This window comes from Phocoena sinus, chromosome 1, assembly GCF_008692025.1.
Source record: "Phocoena sinus isolate mPhoSin1 chromosome 1, mPhoSin1.pri, whole genome shotgun sequence".
Lineage (NCBI taxonomy): Eukaryota > Metazoa > Chordata > Mammalia > Artiodactyla > Phocoenidae > Phocoena > Phocoena sinus.
Window position 1 is genome coordinate 74,707,775 of NC_045763.1, and position 18,742 is coordinate 74,726,516.

General features: G+C 34.9%; 1 protein-coding gene across 5 annotated transcripts in view; it reads left to right on the forward strand.

The window, feature by feature from the left end:
* The window catches only part of PRKACB (protein kinase cAMP-activated catalytic subunit beta), a 150,381-nt gene that overhangs the window by 54,746 nt on the left and 76,893 nt on the right, over positions 1-18,742 (forward strand). The window contains exons 1-2 of one of the 5 annotated variants that reach the window (XM_032632604.1): positions 15,379-15,493; positions 16,584-16,654. The exons of 1 other annotated variant lie outside the window; for it this stretch is intronic. In XM_032632604.1, coding sequence (XP_032488495.1) covers positions 16,630-16,654 — 25 coding nt within the window. In that variant the 5' untranslated portion in view covers positions 15,379-15,493; positions 16,584-16,629. Of the gene's footprint in view, positions 1-15,217; positions 15,494-16,583; positions 16,655-18,742 lie in introns of those variants that run through there. 3 more of the 5 variants (XM_032632654.1, XM_032632613.1, XM_032632585.1) reach the window with 3 other exon arrangements.

Consider the following 18,742-nt stretch of genomic DNA (forward strand, 5'->3'; position numbering starts at 1 on the left):
AAGATACTGATGGCAAATAAGCATATGAAAAAATGCTTAACATTATTAGTCACTAAGGAATATTAAAACAACGAGATACCACTATACATCTTTTAGAATGATTAAACACACACACACACAAAACTGACTGACAATTGCTTACAAGGATACAGAGCGATAGGAACTCTTTATTGCTGGTAGTAATGAAAAATGGTACAGCCATTTTAGCAATTTCTTGCAAAGCTAAGCATAGTCTTACCATACAATCCAGCAGTCACACTCCCAGGAATTTATTATACTGATTTAAAAACTATGTCCACACAAAAACCTGCACGTGAAAGATTATAGCAGCTTTACTCATGATTGCCAAAAACTAGAAGCAACCAAAACATCCTTCAGTAGGTGAATGGTTAAGATGTGGTACATCCATACAATGGAAAATTATTCAGTGATTATTAAAAAATGAACTGTGAAGCCACAAAAAGGTATGCATGAATTTAAATGCATAATGTTAAGTGATAGCAGTCTGAAAAGGCTGCATGGAATATGATTTCAGTTAAATGACATTCTGGAAAAGGGAAAACTGGCAATGGTAAAAAGGTCAGTGGGTGCCAAGGATCAGGGAAGCACAGGGGATTTACTAACGTGGTAGACCTATTCTGTGTGATACATAATTGTGGATACATGACAGTAGGTATTTGTCTAAACCCATATCACCTAAAGTACAAAGAGTAAACTTTAGTGTACGCAAAATTTAAAAAAAATCATTTAGAAGTTTGGGGAATCCAAGAATGAATGCAGAGTGTGACAAAACAATCTAACTGTATTACAAATGTATGAAACAGCTTCACTGAAGATGACACAATAGGTGCTGACCTAAGTAAATTTGGAAATAAATGAAGACTCTAATAGTAGAGGCAAAAGAAACTACATAGTAGTGTACTCTAGTTGATAAAGTTATTTCCCACGAGAATAAAGTTTTTAACTGTATCAAGTTCACAATGCTGGTATTGCCATCCTTGTATACCAAAATTAAACAAGTAAGTAAATAGATGGTGGATGGTGGAAGCTAGGTTTCTCACTGTTGGAGTGGGAGTTTTCAGATAATAAAGGGGAGGAAGCTAAAATGAATTGTACAGTAATGAATTAGAGTTGGCAATACCAGAAAGAACTTATGTTTACCTTACTATAGACATAGGTGGTTACATGTAGAAATACTTATAGATTTGGGTATACATACATGTTAGTATTCACATATATTTCTCTGTTCTGATAGCTGAAGGCCTAGAAGCAACACCCCAGTAGCAGCAAGCATACCTAGTTCCAAAGTATTGGTTTCTAATACCATTCTCCAGTAAAAGGAACTAGGGCTCCTTGCAGAAATGGCTGATTCTGGGACTGGGGCAGGAAATATAGAAAATGAGCATGGGCCATTTTATAGTGGTAGAAAGTAAGTGCTCAAACACACATGCATGCACGTGTGCATGCACGCACACAATTATATGTCAGAGGGACATAGAGACAACTGAAAGAGTTTCCAGTGACCAAAGCTTGAATAATTTGAGCAAAAAAAATAATGTAGTATTGGATTAGAGCTCAAAGTATAAAATAAATATCCATGAGTCCGAATTGCTGTTAATGATGAATAAATAAATAAATGGGGGAAAAGAGACACATTGCCCAGGCACGGGAATTCCACTGTTTCTTCAAGGAGGTAGAGTAAAACTCCCTATTCTTTTAAGTGTGCACTGGGTATAGTGACTTTATTCCAAAGAGTACAGTGTGGAAAGGGAGGAAAAAGTGTAATTATACAGTGAAGACACCTGACAAACACTACCTCAACCAGGTGATGAAGGTCAGCATCCACAGTGATAAGCCATGTTGATAGTGTGTAACTTTGATACAATATGATATAAATGGCACTTGACTTCTGTTGTCGTCTTCTCAATAACCCATAACCCCAGCTAATCATGAGAAAAACACTACAGAAATACCAACAGAGGGATACTCTACAACATACCTGAGCAGTACTCCTCAAAATTGTCAAGGTCATCAAAACAAGGAAAGTTTGAGGAAACCATCACAGCCAAGAAGAGGCTAAGGAGACATGAATACTAAATGTAATGTGGTATCCTGAATGAGATCCTGGAATAGAAAAAGGACATTAGGTAAAAACTAAGGAAATCTGAATAAACTTTGGACTTTAGTTAACAATAAAGTAACAATGTTGGTTTATTAATTGTACAAACCTACCACATTAATATATGATGTTAATGATAATGGAAACTGGATGTTGGGTATATGACACCTCTCTATACTACTATCTTTGCAATTTTCTGTAAATCTAAAACTTTTCAAAAAGTTCATTTTGGGCTTCCCTGGTGGCGCAGTGGTTGAGAGTCCACCTGCTGATGCAGGGACACGGGTTCGTGCCCCGGTCTGGGAAGATCCCACATGCCGCGGAGTGGCTGGGCCCGTGAGCCATGGCCGCTGAGCCTGCACATCCGGAGCCTGTGCTCCGCAACGGGAGAGGCCACGACAGTGAGAGGTCCGTGTACCGCAAAAAAAAAAAAAAAAAAAGTTCATTTTAACAAAAAGTCCCATTTTATATAAAAGTCTTGAAAAATGTAAATTATATTATAAAAAGTATCCATTGCCTGGGGGTTTGGAATGTCAGGAGGGAGAGATCATGAAGAGTTCTGAGAAAAGTTTTGGAGGTGATGGATATATTCATTTTCTTGATTGTGGTGATACTTTCACCATTGTATTTATACAGCAAAACATCAAATTCTACACTTCGAATATTTGCAGTTTATTGTATGTCATTTATATTTATTAAAGCTTTTTCTTTTTAAGAATAGGAGACAAACAGAAAATAACAGAACAATAGACCTAAATCCAATTATACCAACTATTACATTAAATGTAAATGGTCAAGACCCAGCTATGTGCTGCGTAGAAGAAGTCTACTTTAAATATACTGATAATTGGGGGTGGGGGGAGAGATATGCTATCGAAACACTATCAAATGAAAGCTTGTGGTGCCAAGATTATCCAGGATTAAAGACGGACATTTATAATGCTAAAAATGTCAATTCAATAAAAAGAACAATCCTAAATGTAAATTAATCTAATAACAGAGCTTCAATATATGTGAAACAAAAACTAATGTAGCTGAAAAGAGAGAAGTATCAAAATCTACAAAGTTGAAGACTTCTATAATCATCTCTCAGTAATCTATAGACCAATTAAACAAAATCCAGAAGGATATAGAAGACCTGAACAATACCATCAGCCCAATTGACTTAACTGACATTTGTAGTGTATTCTACTTAATAACAATAGAAGACACTCTTCAAATGTACATGGAACATTCACCATCAGAGACCATATCTAGGGTCATAAGAGAAACCTTAACAGTTAAAAAAAAATTAAAAATCATGCAGAATATGTTCTCTGACCATAATAGGACTAACTAGAAATCAATAACAGAAAGGTATGAAGAAAATTCTCATATATTTGTTAATTTAAACAGCACACTTCTAAATAATCCAAAGATAAAGTCTTAAGGGAAACTAGAAAATATTTTTGTACTGAATGAAAATGAAAATGCAGGAGATTGAAGATGGTGGGAGATTGGATCAAAATGGCAGAGTAGAGAGACGTGCTCTCCCTCTTTCGAAAACACCGGAATCACAACTAAATGCTGAACAATCATCAACAAGAAGACACTGGAATTCACCAAAAAAGATACCCCGCATGCAAAGACAAAGGAGAAACCTCAATGAGACAGTAGGAGGGGCGCTATCACAATAAAATCAAATCCCATAACTGCTGGGTGGGTGACTCACAAACTGGAAAACACTAATACCACAGAAGTCCACCCACTGGAGTGAAGGTTCTGAGCCACACTTCAGGCTTCCCAACCTGGGGGTCTGACAATGGGAGGAGGAATTCCTAGAGAATCAGACTTTGAAGGCTAGTGGGATTTGATTGCAGGACTTCGGCAGGACGGGGGAAAACAGAGACTCCACTCTTGGAGGGCACACACAAAGTAGTGTGCACATCAGGACCCAGGGGAAGGAGCAGGGACCACGTAGGAGACTGAACCAGGTCTACCTGCTAGTGTTAGAGGATCTCCTGCAGAGGCGGGGGCAGCTGTGGTTCAACAAGGGACAAGGACACTGGCAGCAGAAGTTCTGCAAAGTACTCCTTGGTGTGAGCCCTCCCAGAATCCGCCATTAGCCCAACTAAACAGCCCTGGGTAGGCTCCAGTGTTGGGTCGCTTCAGGCCAAACAACCAACAGGGAGGGAACCCAGCCCCACCCATCAGCAGACAAGCAGATTAAAGTTTTTCTGAGCTCTGCGCATCAGAGCAACAGCCAGCTCTACCCTCCACCAGTCCCTCCCATCAGGAAACTTGCACAAGCCTCTTAGATAGCCTCATCCACCAGAGAGCAGACAGCAGAAGCAAGAAGAACTACAATCCTGCAGCGTGAGGAACTGCACACACATTCACAGGAAGATAGACAAGATGAAAAGGCAGAGGGCAATGTACCAGATGAAGGAACAAGATAAAACCCCAGAAAAACAACTGAATGAAATGGAGATAGGCAATCTTCCAAAAAAAGAATTCAGAATAATGATAGTGAAGATGATCCAGCACCTCAGAAAAAGATTGGAGGCAAAGATGGAGAAGATGCAAGAAATGTTTAACAAAGATCTAGAAGAATTAAAGAACAAACAAACAGACATGAACAATACAATAACTGAAATGAAATATACACTAGAAGGAATCAATAGCAGAATAACTGAGACAGAAGAACGGATAAGTGACCTGGAAGACAGAATGGTGGAATTCACTGCTACGGAACAGAATAAAGAAAAAAGAATATAAAGAAATGAAGACAGCCTAGGAGACCTCTGGGACAACATTAAACGCAACAACATTTGCATTATAGGGGTCCCAGAAGGAGAAGAGAGAGAGAGAAAGGACCCAAGAAAATATTTGAAGAGATTATAGTCAAAAACTTCCCTAACATGGGAAAGGAAATAGCTACCCAAGTCCAGGAAGTGCAGAGAGTCCCAGAGAGGATAAAACCAAGGAGAAACACGCCGAAATACATAATAATCAAAATTAAAGACAAAGAAAAATTATTGAAAGCAGCAAAGGAAAATCATCAAATAACATACAAGGGAATCCCCATAATGTTAACAGCTAATCTTTCAGCAGAAACTCTACAAGCCAGAAAGGAGTGGCATGATATACTTAATGTGATGAGAGGGAAGAAACTACAACCAAGATTACTCTACCCAGCAAGGATCTCATTCAGATTCGATGGAGAAATCAAACGATTTACAGACAAGCAAAAGCTAAGAGAATTCAGCACTACCAAACCAGCTCTACAACAAATGCTAAAGGAACTTCTCTAAGTGAGAAACACAAGAGAAGAAAAGGACCTACAAAAACAAACCCAAAGCAATTAAGAAAATGGTCATAGGAACATACATATCGATAATTACCATAAACATGAATGGATTAAATGCTCCAACCAAAAGACACAAGCTCGCGGAATGGATACAAAAACAAGACCCATGTATATGCTGTCTACAAGAGCCCCACTTCAGACCTAGGGACAAATACAGACTGAAAGTGAGGGGATAGAAAAAGGTATTCCATACAAATGGAAGTCAAAAGAAAGCTGGAGTAGCAATACTCATATCCGATAAAATAGACTTTAAAGAAAAGAATGTTACAAGAGACAAGGACACTAGATAATGATCAAGGGATAAATACTAGAAGAAGATATAACAATTATAAATATGTATGCACCCAACATAGGAGCACCTCAAAACATAAGGCAACTGCTAACAGCTATAAGAGAGGAAATAGCAGTAACACAATAATAGTGGGGGACTTTAACACCTCACTTAAACCAAAGGACAGATCAACCAAAAAAATTAATAAGGAAACACAAGCTTTAAATGACACAATAGACCAGATAGATTTAATTGATATTTATAGGATATTCCATCCAAAAAGAGCGGATTACTTTCTTCTCAAGTGTGCTCGGAACATTCTCCAGGATAGATCACATCTTGGGTCACAAATTAAGCCTTGGTAATTTTAAGAAAATTGAAATCATATCAAGCATCTTTTCTGACCACAACACTATGAGATTAGAAATCAATTACAGGGAAAAAAACGTAAAAACAGAAACACGTGGAGGCTAAACAATACATTACTAAATAACCAAAAGATCACTGAAGAAATCAAAGAAGAAATCAAAAAATACCTAGAGAACAATGACAATGAAAACACGACGACTCAAAACCTATGGGATGCAGCAAAAGCAGTTCTAAGAGAGAAGTTTATAGCTATACAAGCCTACCTCAAGAAACAATCTCAAATAAACAATCTAACGTTACACCTTAAGGAACTAGAGAAAGAAGAACAAACAAAACCCAAAGTCAGTACAAGGAAAGAAATCATAAAGATCAGAGCAGAAATAAATGAAATAGAAACAAAGAGAACAATAGCAAAGATCAATAAAACTAAAAGCTGGTTCTTTGAGAAGATAAACAAACTTGATAAACCATTAGCCAGACTCATTAAGAAAAAGAGGGAGAGGACTCAAATCAATAAAATTGGAAATGAAAAAGGAGACGTTACAACAGACGTGGCAGAAATACAAAGCATCCTAAGAGACTACTACAAGCAACTCTGCCAATAAAATGGACAACCTGGAAGAAATGGACAAATTCTTAAGAAGGTATAACCTTCCAAGACTGAACCAGGAAGAAACAGAAAATATGACCAGCCCAATCACAAGTAATGAAATTGAAACTGTGATTAAAAATCTTCCAGCAAACAAAAGTCCAGGACTAGATGGCTTCACAGGTGAATTCTATCAAACATTTCGAGAAGAGCTAACTCCCATCCTTCTCAAACTCTTCAGAAAATTTCAGAGGAAGGAAAACTTCCAAACTAATTCTACGAGGCCACCATCACCCTGATACCAAAACCAGACAAAGATACTACAAAAAAGAAAATTACCAATATCACTGATGGATATAGATGCAAAAATCCTCAACAAAATACTAGCAAACAGAATCCAACAACACATTAAAAGGATCATACACCATGGTCAAGTGGGATTTATCCCAGATATGCAAGGATTCTTCAATATATGCAAATCAGTCAATTTGATACACCATATTAACAAATTGAAGAAGAAAAACCATACGGTCATCTCAATAGATGCAGAAAAAGCTTTTGACAAAATTCAACACCCATTTACAATAAAAACTCTCCAGAAAGTGGGCATAGAGGGAACTACTTCAACATAAAAGGCCATATATGACAAACCCACAGCAAACATCATTCTCAATGGTGAAAAACTGAAAGCATTTCTTCTAAGATCAGGAACAGAGCAGGATGTTCACTCTCACCCCTGTTATTCAACATAGTTTTGGAAGTCGTAGACAGCAATCAGAGGGTTTTGGAAGTCGTAGACACAGCAATCAGAGGAGAAAAATAAAAGGAATGCAAATTGGAAAATAAGAAGTAAAGCTGTCACTGATTGCAGGTGACATGATATTATGCATAGAGAATCCTAAAGATGCCACCAGAAAACTACTAGAGCTAATCAATGAATTTGGTAAAGTTGCAGGATACAAAATTAATGCACAGAAATCTCTTGCATTCCTATACACTAATGATGAAAAATCTGAAAGTGAACTTAAGGAAACACTCCCATTTACCATTGCAACAAAAAGAATAAAATACCTAGGAATAAACCTACCTAGGGAGACAAAAGACTTGTATGCAGAAAACTTCGGATACCGATGAAAAAAATGAAAGATGATACCAACAGATGGAGAGATATACCATGTTCTTGGATTAGAAGAATCAATATTGTGAAAATGACTATACTACCCAAAGCAATCTACAGATTCAATGCAATCCCTATCAAGTTACCAATGGCATTTTTTATAGAACTAGAACAAAAAATTTTAAAATTTGTATGGAGACACAAAAGACCCCGAATAGCCAAAGCAGTCTTGAGGGAAAAAAACGGAGCTGGAGGAATCAAATTCCCTGTCTTCAGACTACAGTACAAAGCTACAGTAATCAAGACAATATGCTATTGGTACAAAAACAGAAATAGATCATTGGAACAGGATAGAAAGCCTAGAGATAAAACCACGCACGTATGGTCAACTAATCTATGACAAAGGAGGGAAGTATATACAATGGAGAAAAGACAGTCTCTTGTAAGTGGTGCTGGGAAAATTGGACAGCTCCATGTAAAAGAATGAAATTAGAACACTCCCTAGCACCATACACAAAAATAAACTCAAAATAGATTGGAGACCTAAATTTAAGACTGGGCACTATAAAACTCTTGGAGGAAAACATAGGAAGAGCACTCTTTGACATAAATCACAGCAAGATATGTTTTGATCCACCTCCTAGAGTAATGGAAATAAAACCAAAAATAAACAAATGAGACCTAATGAAACTTAAAAGCTTTTGCACAGCAAAGGAAACCATAAAACAAGACGAAAAGACAACCCTCAGAATGGGAGAAAGTATTTGCAAATGAATCATCAGACAAAAGATCAATCTCCAAAATATATAAACAGCTCATGCAGTTCAATATTAAAAAAAAACAACAACCCAGGCTTCCCTGGTGGCACAGTGGCTGAGAGTCTGCCTGCCAAAGCAGGGGACACGGGTTTGTGCCCCGGTCTGGGAAGATCCTACATGCCGCGGGGTGGCTAGGCCCATGAGCCATGGCCGCTGAGCCTGCGTGTCTGGAGCCTGTGCTCTGCAAAGGGAGAGGCCACAACAGTGAGAGGCCCGCGTACTGCAAAAAAACAAACAACAAAAAACAACAACAAAAAAACCAAACAACCCAATCCAACAATGGGCAGAAGACCTAAATATATATTTTTCCAAAGAAGACATACCAATGACCAAGAAGCACATGAAAAGCTGCTCAACATCACTAATTATTAGAGAAATTCAAAGCAAAACTACAGTGAGGTATCACCTCACACCAGGTAGATTGGGCATCATCAGAAAATCTACAAGCAACAAATGCTGGAGAGGGTGTGGAGAAAAGGGAACCCTCTTGCACTGTTGTTGGGAATGTAAATTGATACAGCCACTATGGAGAAAGTATGGAGGTTCCTTAACTAAAAATAGAATTACCATATGACCTAGGAATCCCACTACTGGGCATACACACAGAGAAAACCATAATTCAAGAAGACAGATGCACCACAATGTTTGTTGCAACACCGTTTACAATAGCCAGGTCTTGGAAACAACCTAAATGCCCATTGACTGATGAATGGATAAAGAAGATGTGGTATATATATACAATGGAATATTACTCAGCCATAAAAGGAGTGAAATTGGATCATTTGTAGAGACGTGGATGCATCTAGAGACTGTCATACAGATTGAACTAAGTCAGAAAGGGAAAAACAAATATCGTATATTAACGCACATATGTTGAATCTAGAAAATAGTACAGATGAACCAGTTTGCAGGGCAGAAATTGAGACACAGAAGTAGAAGAAAAACGTATGGACACCAAGGGGGGAAAGGGGTGGGGGGTGGGGGTTGTGGTGTGATGAGGTTTGAGATTGGGATTGACATTTTATACACTGATGTGTATAAAATGGATGACTAATGAGAAAATAAAGATTTTAAAAAATTCAGTGTTTCAGAATTTTTTAGATATACTATATCATTGTTCAGAGGGAAATAATCTGAATTTCCACATTATGAAACTAGAAAACGAGCAAAATAAAGCCAAAGAAAGTAGAGGGAAGGGGAAAAGATAAGAACAGGATTATGAAACTGAAAATGGCAAAAATGATAGAGAAAATCAATGAAAACAAAAGGTGGTTCTTTCAAAAAGATAAAAAATTAGAATCCTTTCACCAGACTGACCAAAAAAGAGAAGGCAAATTACCAATATCAGGAATGAAGGAGGGGATATAACTACAGATGCCACAGACATTTAAAGGCTAATAGGGGATTTTAGAAACAACTTTATGCACGTGAGTTTGACAACTTAGTTGAAATAGATCATTTCTTGAAAGACAAAAACTACCAATATTCATTGAAGATGATATAGATAACTGAATAGTATATCTATTGAAGAAATTGAATTAGTATTTGTGGCCTTCCAAAAACGAACTACTGGTCCAAATAGTTTTCCTGACGAATACTATCAAAAATTTCAGGAAGAGGTGATACCAGTTCCTTACAGTCTCTTCCCGAAAATAAAGGAATACTTCCCAACTTATTTTATGCAGCCATTTTTAACCTGATATCAAAATTGTGCAAAGACAGTACATAAAAATAAGTTCACAACAGTATATCTTGTAAACTTATATAAATTTTAATAAAATATTCGTAAAGTGAATCCAGCCACATATAAAGAGATTAGTACACCAAGAGCAAGAGGTGTTTATCCTGGGAATTCAAGGCTGGTTTAATGTTTGAGAATTAATTGGTAAGTGTAATACACCATATTAGCAGACTAAAGAAGTAAAACCATATGATCATATCAACAGATACTGAAAAAGTATTCGATAAAATTCAACATCCCTGTAATATATAAAAACACTGAACTAACTAGGAATACAAGGAAACTTCTTTATCTCAATAAGGGGCATCTACAAAAAATTTCTACAGCTGACAATGATGAGAAAGTGAACCATTTCTTCCTAAGATTGGGAATAAGGCAAGGATCTTCACTTTCACCACTTGTTTGATATACTACTGGAAGTCCTAGCCAAACTATCTGTTTGAAGATGACATGATTTTCTGCATAGAAAATCCCAAGAAATCTACAAAAAGAAAAAGATTCTTAAATATAATAAGTGAGTTTAGCAAGGTTGCAGTATACAAGGTTAGCATATAAAAATAAGTTATATTTCTATATACTGACAATGAACGATTGTAAATATCTTTTAAAGCACCATTTACAATAGCTCCAATTTAAAAATAATAAATGCTTAAGTATAAGTCTAACAAAATATGTATAGGATCTGTATGCTGAAAACTAAAACACTGATGAAAAAAATCAAAGATGATTGAAAATGAATCAAAAAATGAAATATATGATCATGGATTGAAAGACTCAGTATAGTTATGATTTCTCTCAATAAATCCTAGCAAGATTAGTTTTGTAGAAATAGACAGACTTTTAAAATTTATATGGAAAAGCTAAGAAACTTATAATAGCCAAAACAATTTAGAAAAAAAAAGTTGAAAGATTTATACAGTCAGATTTAAGACTTACTAAAAAGCCACAGTAACCAACACAATATGCTATTGATGAAAAAGAATTGACACATAGGTAGATCAGTTTTCAACATTGAAAATTTTCAACATTTCAAAATTCCAAAATTTTCAACATTGAAAATCCAGAGTAGACCCACATAGATATGGTTAACTGATTTTTGACAATGGAATACTATTGAATAGTACAATGGAATACTATTCAATAAAAAATTAGTAAGCTCTTAAAACACACAACATGGATGAAGCTCAGTTAGTTATGCTGTGCTAAATGAAAGAAGCCAGTCTTAAATAGGTGAATCCATTTATAAAATGTATGAATCCATTTTGGGAAAGGCAAAACTATTACTGTAAATGCTTTATTTGAATAGCAGGGGTCATGGTCATATCATTTGCCCTCCACATGGAACAAATACATTATTTACATATAAAATATGCTTCCATATTTTTCTTTAACCTTCAAACTCTAAAGTACATAGTTCTACTTGGCCCCAAGATGATTGTAAACATAAATGTGGACAATGAAATTGCATGGCTATAAGGTTACGATCTGAATGAAAACATTCTCATAGCAGAATCTCAGGCTCTGGACAGTGTGTCCAAGAACCATTCCCACCTCCTACCATCCTTTTATCCCTACTTCCCCACCGTTGTTTGAAAAAGTCTTTACTTTTGGTAATCATTATTGTCAGAACAAAGGAGCCTTGATTTAGGAGACAGAAGACAGGTTATTTTGCACAAGTCACTTAATATTTATGTTTGTTTTCTCATCTTAAAATAAGGATAATAATACCTGTCCTGCTTACTTCATTTGTAAAGATCTGATGAATCAATGGAAACCATTTTATGTGTTGTAAAGTGCTTTGTACATGTAAGGTATCATTACTATTATTAAACATAAGAAATAAACCAATATTTTGTGATACCTTATGGCAATCAAAGGAGTTTCAACTCTGAAAATTATTATAATTTCTAAAATTAATGCAGAATGAAAAATAAGGACTTGATAACTTCAAAGTTGATTACTCTCTAGTTTTATTACCATACACTATTTAAACTATTAATAGGATATAAGATATGTTATTACAGGAAATTTTTGGGTATATGGGTAGATATCAGTACAAATTCAAGTTCTGAAAATACCATCAGGAAGGATAGCAAGCAATATACTTATTAACAATTTGAATTATGAAAGAATTCAGTTTTAGTTAAAGCTGTAGTTGTTTCTTTCTAGCAGTAGATGCCAGTAGAGTTCTTTTTAATAAAAATCAAATTGCCTAAGTACTTTGATAGCAACAGTTTCCTGGTCACAATACCATATATAGAAATATTGCTCTAAGGACTAAAGAGTCTACTTTCTTTAAGGACTTTGTAACAGATAAACAGTTTTATTGAAGAAAAATGAATACGTTTTAAATGTAGTATTTTCTAGCTCTTCATCTAGTGAAGATTACTTTCTTCTTCTTGATATAGTAATTTTGTTATAAAGCTTATACATTGCTTTAAATAAATTAATCTTCGTTTCTAATTAGAAATCTGGAATATCTGTATGAAACTTAAGCAACATTGGATATAAGTCTGGCTAGACATGTGTTAAAAACGAATACCGTGGGGCTGAAATGTTAGAATTAGCTTGCACTTTTGGCAAGAGAATGCCATGAGTGTAGTATTTTGGGGAGGTTAATATGTCAGAGATGAGTGATTGAAAGGAGTGACTGGAAGCAGAGAAAACAAGTTATTTTAGAAATCCACATTTTCACTAATAAAAATGAAACTCAAAGAATGAATAAATTTAGTAACTGACTGAACGTAGAGAAAAAGAAGTTAAGTGACATTACTTCTATTGCTGTTGTCTTTATATATGAACAACTAGGTTGTCATTGGATAATTTACAATGATCCTATCATAAATATAATTAAAATATTTTCAAGTGTTTGATTCTACTTAGACCTTTAATTTATTAAAACTGAATACTTGGGCTTCCCTGGTGGCGCAGTGGTTGAGAGTCTGCCTGCCGATGCAGGGGACGCGGGTTCGTGTCCCGGTCTGGGAAGATCCCACATGCCGCGGAGCGGCTGGGCCCGTGAGCCATGGCCGCTGAGCCTGCACGTCCGGAGCCTGTGCTCCACAACGGGAGAGGCCACAACAGTGAGAGGCCCGCGTATCGCAAAAAAAAAAAAAAAAAAAAAAAAAAAAAAAAAAAAAAAAAAAAAAAAACTGAATACTTCAACATATATTTATTGAGTATGTAACTAGCACATGCATTGCATTTATGAATTCAAGTAATTCACAATTTGAGACATAAATTTATAAATAGCAAATTTTAACAAAATTATAAGATCATTGGAAACAGTGGAGAGAGCAGTTTATTTTTCTAGGAAGTATGTGGGAAACTTCAGTGAAAATGTGACATTTTTGGTGAGCCTTGAGGATGAATAGAATTTATCCGAAGAGAGCAAGTCAAAGAATTCAGGAATTTTATGCACTTATGCCCATTCAGAGACAGTTCATCCTCTGTAGATGTTTATTGAAGACTGCAGACACCTGTTCAGGGTCTGTTTTGTATTAAGTCAGATGTTAATAAAGAAATTATTATTATATACACACATATTTATCAGAAAGCTACAATTTAAGAAGTTTGGTGTTGTAGATACTGTTACCTGTTTGTTTAGATTGATCTAATTTTATTATACAAAATAAAATGTACACAAATGAGCTGTTATTTGGCAAAATTCATTAGTCGATGTTTGTGTGTGTGTGTTGTGTCCTAATTTGATTACATTATTATTCCTGTTTATTCTATTTGTCATTATTGTCTCTATTTATTCTGTTTGTTAAACAGTAGGCACAAAATCTTGATTAAGACTTTTTTTAGATAGATTTTAAAAAATATCCTTCCTTCCTTCTTTCCCTCCTTCCTTCTTCCCTCCCTCCCTCCCTTCCTTTTTTTCTTCCTTCTTTCTTTCCTTTATTTAAAGCTTCCAAAGAGAAAACCACACAAATTTCTCATCCTTTAATAAGTATCAGAAGGCAAGTACTCAGAATCATTGTTAAATGTCACAGGTTACTTTTTTCATGCAAATGGACAGTTTACTTTTAACCAAAGGAGCTGTTTCTAAGTGAGACCCCTAAATCAGGGATCAGGTAAGCAGTAGTCCTCAGTGTTAAGTTTAAAAATTAACATGTCTCAGTCAACTAGAAGGATTCTTTTTCCTCTCAATTGAAATTTCTTGCCATGGCTGATTTTATATAATTTTAAATCTTATATAATTTTTTCAAATTTTAGAATGTTTGAAAATGTACTGCTGATACGCACTTGTCAGCAGGTTATGTTTGGTAAGCAATACTGACACACTAAATATAGTTTTATATTAGACTTTAGTCAGTGAGTTAGCAACATTGAGTTTTTTTAAGTGCTAGTTCAGATTTTTTTCGTTAAAGTTTATGTGTTAAAATTTGTTTTGCAGGTGTTTTGTGATATCCCATACCAGCTTTCAGTGAAAAGTTAACTATTTATAAGGATTCATAAAATCTATACTAATCTGTATTAGCTGATTTCCTGGATAAAACACAACCTTTTCAACATATCATATTTGGAGAGTGGTTTGGCCTTCAGTTGTTTGTATCGGGTTGTAATACACGTTTAACTACTTTTCCTTTTTAAAAAAATTTTTTCAGCCTACTATCCATATGTAAAGCTTTATATTTAATGTTCTCATTAACGTGTATATTAATATTAAAACACTCTTAAACATAGCCTTTTAGGATGATATTGCAAGTCTTTAAAATCTTCATCTCTAGTTGAGATGAACAGTTTTGCTAAGAAAGGCTCAGTAATGTGCTGTTTTATATTAACAGGAAACAGAACAGCAGTAGTGGTTTGAATACACTGCAAACAGGAAGTTTGATACATGCATAGCTCTTGGCTTCTGTGTAAGAAGTTGTTGAGCTCCTTCTGGAAATATTTTCAGTTACTTTAAATTAAGTGTAAATACACATGAATGGCAGCTTATAGAGAACTACCCTGTAATCAGTATACAGGTACAACTGCTCTTCAGAAATTGGAAGGTTTTGCTAGCCGATTATTTCATAGACACTCCAAAGGTACTGCACATGATCAGAAAACAACTCTGGAAAATGACAGCCTTCATTTCTCTGAACATACTGCCTTATGGGACAGATCAAGTAAGTTTTTTGTTTTTTTTTTTTTTTTATGATACACTGTAACTAGAAACTAAAATGCTAATTGGAATTTTAGAATCAAGCACAGAACTGTGTGTGTGGGGGGGTGTCTTTTTATGATTTGCCCAAGGATATTTTGCAAGGTAAAGTTGAAAAAAAATTACAAAAACTTGATTATAAGTTAAGCTGGATCACATAGCTCATCGTTTTGTTTTAAATGCGATTAGTTAAGTCGAATATCAGTGGGAAAATTTTCTACAAAATTCTTGCATCATTTCTAGTGTATGTTTTTTTTAATTAAAAAGAATTTTTTTTGTTCTTAAGTGAAAGGCCTACATTTAAGAAAAATAATCATTTTATTTTAAAAAATATCTTGGATTTATAAGCCTTAATATTCAAAAGGGGCAAAAGGACTCTTGAATTTATAATTAAATTTTTGTTATGTTTGCCATATTTTATTTTTAAATGCATGTGTGAAAGTTACTTGAGTTTAACAAGCAGGATTTATAATATAAAAGCATAGTATGATTATTCTATGTGAAATCTTATATTTATAACATTATAAATATCAGAATCTTTCATATGGGGGGGGGAACTTGTTTATGCATGCCACATTCTTTCCAGGCATGGTAAAATGTTTGGACTTAACTGCTTTGCTGAAATGGTGACACGTAATGATTTTTTGTGACATGCACTTTTTAAAGGCTACATTTCACATATAAACTATACCAGTGCCCTCATTCCACATCTCACCTTGGACCCTCCCCAAGGTATTTTTGTTATTCTGATTAAAGGAACAATATAATTACTCTTGGTACTTTTTAGTGTGTTTGATCACCAAATAGCACTGTTTTGCCTCTTTCTGTTTACATACTCCATAGCAGTTAAGGAAGAAAACTCAGCTAAAAGAAAAGCAACAAAAAACCAAGAATGGCTTACAAAATTGACTATTTTGTTTATATAGTACCTTCATAGTTCCGCAGAAGTTTATTTGAATTTTTTTTTATTGCATTAGAATTTTTTACCTTCCTCAAGCTATTTTAGGGAGAAAGTAAAGAACATATATTTGTACAATTTTTTTTTTACTTTATAGGTTTTGATTATTTATAATTAATCCTTACTATATAGCAAGTTGATGGATGAGGAATCTCAAATATCTTCAAGGTAATGAACTGTTGAGTATTGAAATAATAGTATATTATTAAAATTTACCATGCAACAAAAGTTTTTTATTCATTTTACTTGCCCTATTCTGTTAAATTGCAGTCTCCTAAGCCCTTTTAGAAATCATTTTTATGCATTTCAAGGACTTTTAATTAAACATTCAGTGAGGAATGAGGACAGTACTGAATTAGTACACTAATTCCTGTTTCTACAAATAGTGGGTGTTTAGTAAATGTATCTCAAATGGATGAATATCATGGGCTTTTAATATTTAAAAGTTATGTTTGAATTATACTCTCACCATTTTTAAATGTGTGGGGCTTATAACATTTTCTGAGACACATTTTAAAATCTAGCAATTGAAGATAATATCATGAGCTGTGATTTCTTTTGGAAAAAACAGACTGATAAAATGCTGTTAACATTTTTCTTTATGGTGATGCCACAAAATAAAATAAATAGAATCATAGTGCACAGTGAAATTAGGTGCAAACCTTGTAGCCGTTCAAATGATAGGTATGATATAAGAAATGCTTAAAGAGTAACTGAATGTTCATGAATCAAGCATTCTTTCACTTTCTCTTTCATATCCTCAAATATAGAAATAGACACAATAATTTTTTATATGTAGTGATGAGAATGGTAAGCATGGTGTTCTAGTTTCTTATTATGGAATGTGTTGATATAGAGGAGAAAATATGGATACAACAGAAACAGAGGAATCCTTTTGTATCAAAATTCCAAGGTTTATTTTCATGATGAAAATACAGATTTTTATTCATTTATAGTGTGAGTTATGGAAAGAGTTTTGACAGTATGAAGTTTTCATACAAACCACATTCTTCAAAGCTACTTAAAGCAGTTTACTTGCATGACTTGTTTGACAAGGAAAAGGAATGTAATATCTCCTGATGATAAGCTCTCTGCGTATGCTTGTTCCAAAAGTGTGATTTAAGAAATCAGCTAAGCACAGAAACTACATGTAATTTTATAAAAATTAGGTTTGTGAACTACTGAGTAAAGATTAATTACCTATCTAGGCATGTATGAAATGTAAGCATTTTAATCCAAGTTTCTTCATTCTCCAGTGACATTAATATAGGAAGAAATACAAAATAAAGGCCACACAGTGGTTTCCAGGTGCCTTAAATGTTTTTTCTTTTACTACTAAATTAAGTAATAGGAATTCCTGTTTGATAACATAAATATTTAACAGCTGATTCCATGCACATATAAGTACTTGAAGCTCACAACAAAAACATGAAGGAATTCTTTTTATTCTGACTCAGAATGAATGGGAGTATTGACATTCATTGAGTTCTCTTTCTAGCCAATTTATTTAGGTTCGCTTTTAAATCTTTCTTTGATCATAAATGGTGTGTTGAGTTATATAGTGCTGAACTTAATGGAAGTTTTGCATATTTTAAATCTTGGACTTTATAAATTTAATGTCTAATTACAATATTTTAAGGACTGAATAGACAAATACCATCAAATGCTTTACCTATTCTCCTTTCCCATGAATTGACAGGCTATTTCTGTGGCAGATACAAATCCATATTAGTGAAGCTTAGATTGAAATACTATATTGAACAAATGAACAATTTTGAATATGGATTTTTTTAGGTAGAATCAGAGCTAAAGTGGTTGTAATAAACCACTTTATCTAGTTAGTTTTACCTTTCCAAAACTCATACAGTCTTTAAGGCAGTACACTCCCATGCTTATTTCTTAGTCCACTAAATCTGTATCATTGTAAATTCTAAGCTAAAAGACCGCCTACATTTTCTTTTCTTTTCTTTTTTTTTTTTTCGGTACGCGGGCCTCTCACTGTTGTGCTCTCTCCCGTTGCGGAGCACAGGCTCCGGACGTGCAGGCTCAGCGGCCATGGCTCACGGGCCCAGCTGCTCCACGGCATGTGGTATCTTCCCGGACCAGGGCACGAACTCGTGTCGCCTGAATCGACAGGCGGACACTCAACCACTGCGCCACCAGGGAAGCCCTTATCTTTTCTTAAAAAAATTTTATTGGAGTATAGCTGATTTACAATGTTGTGTTAGTTTCAAGTGTACAGCAAAGTGAATCAGT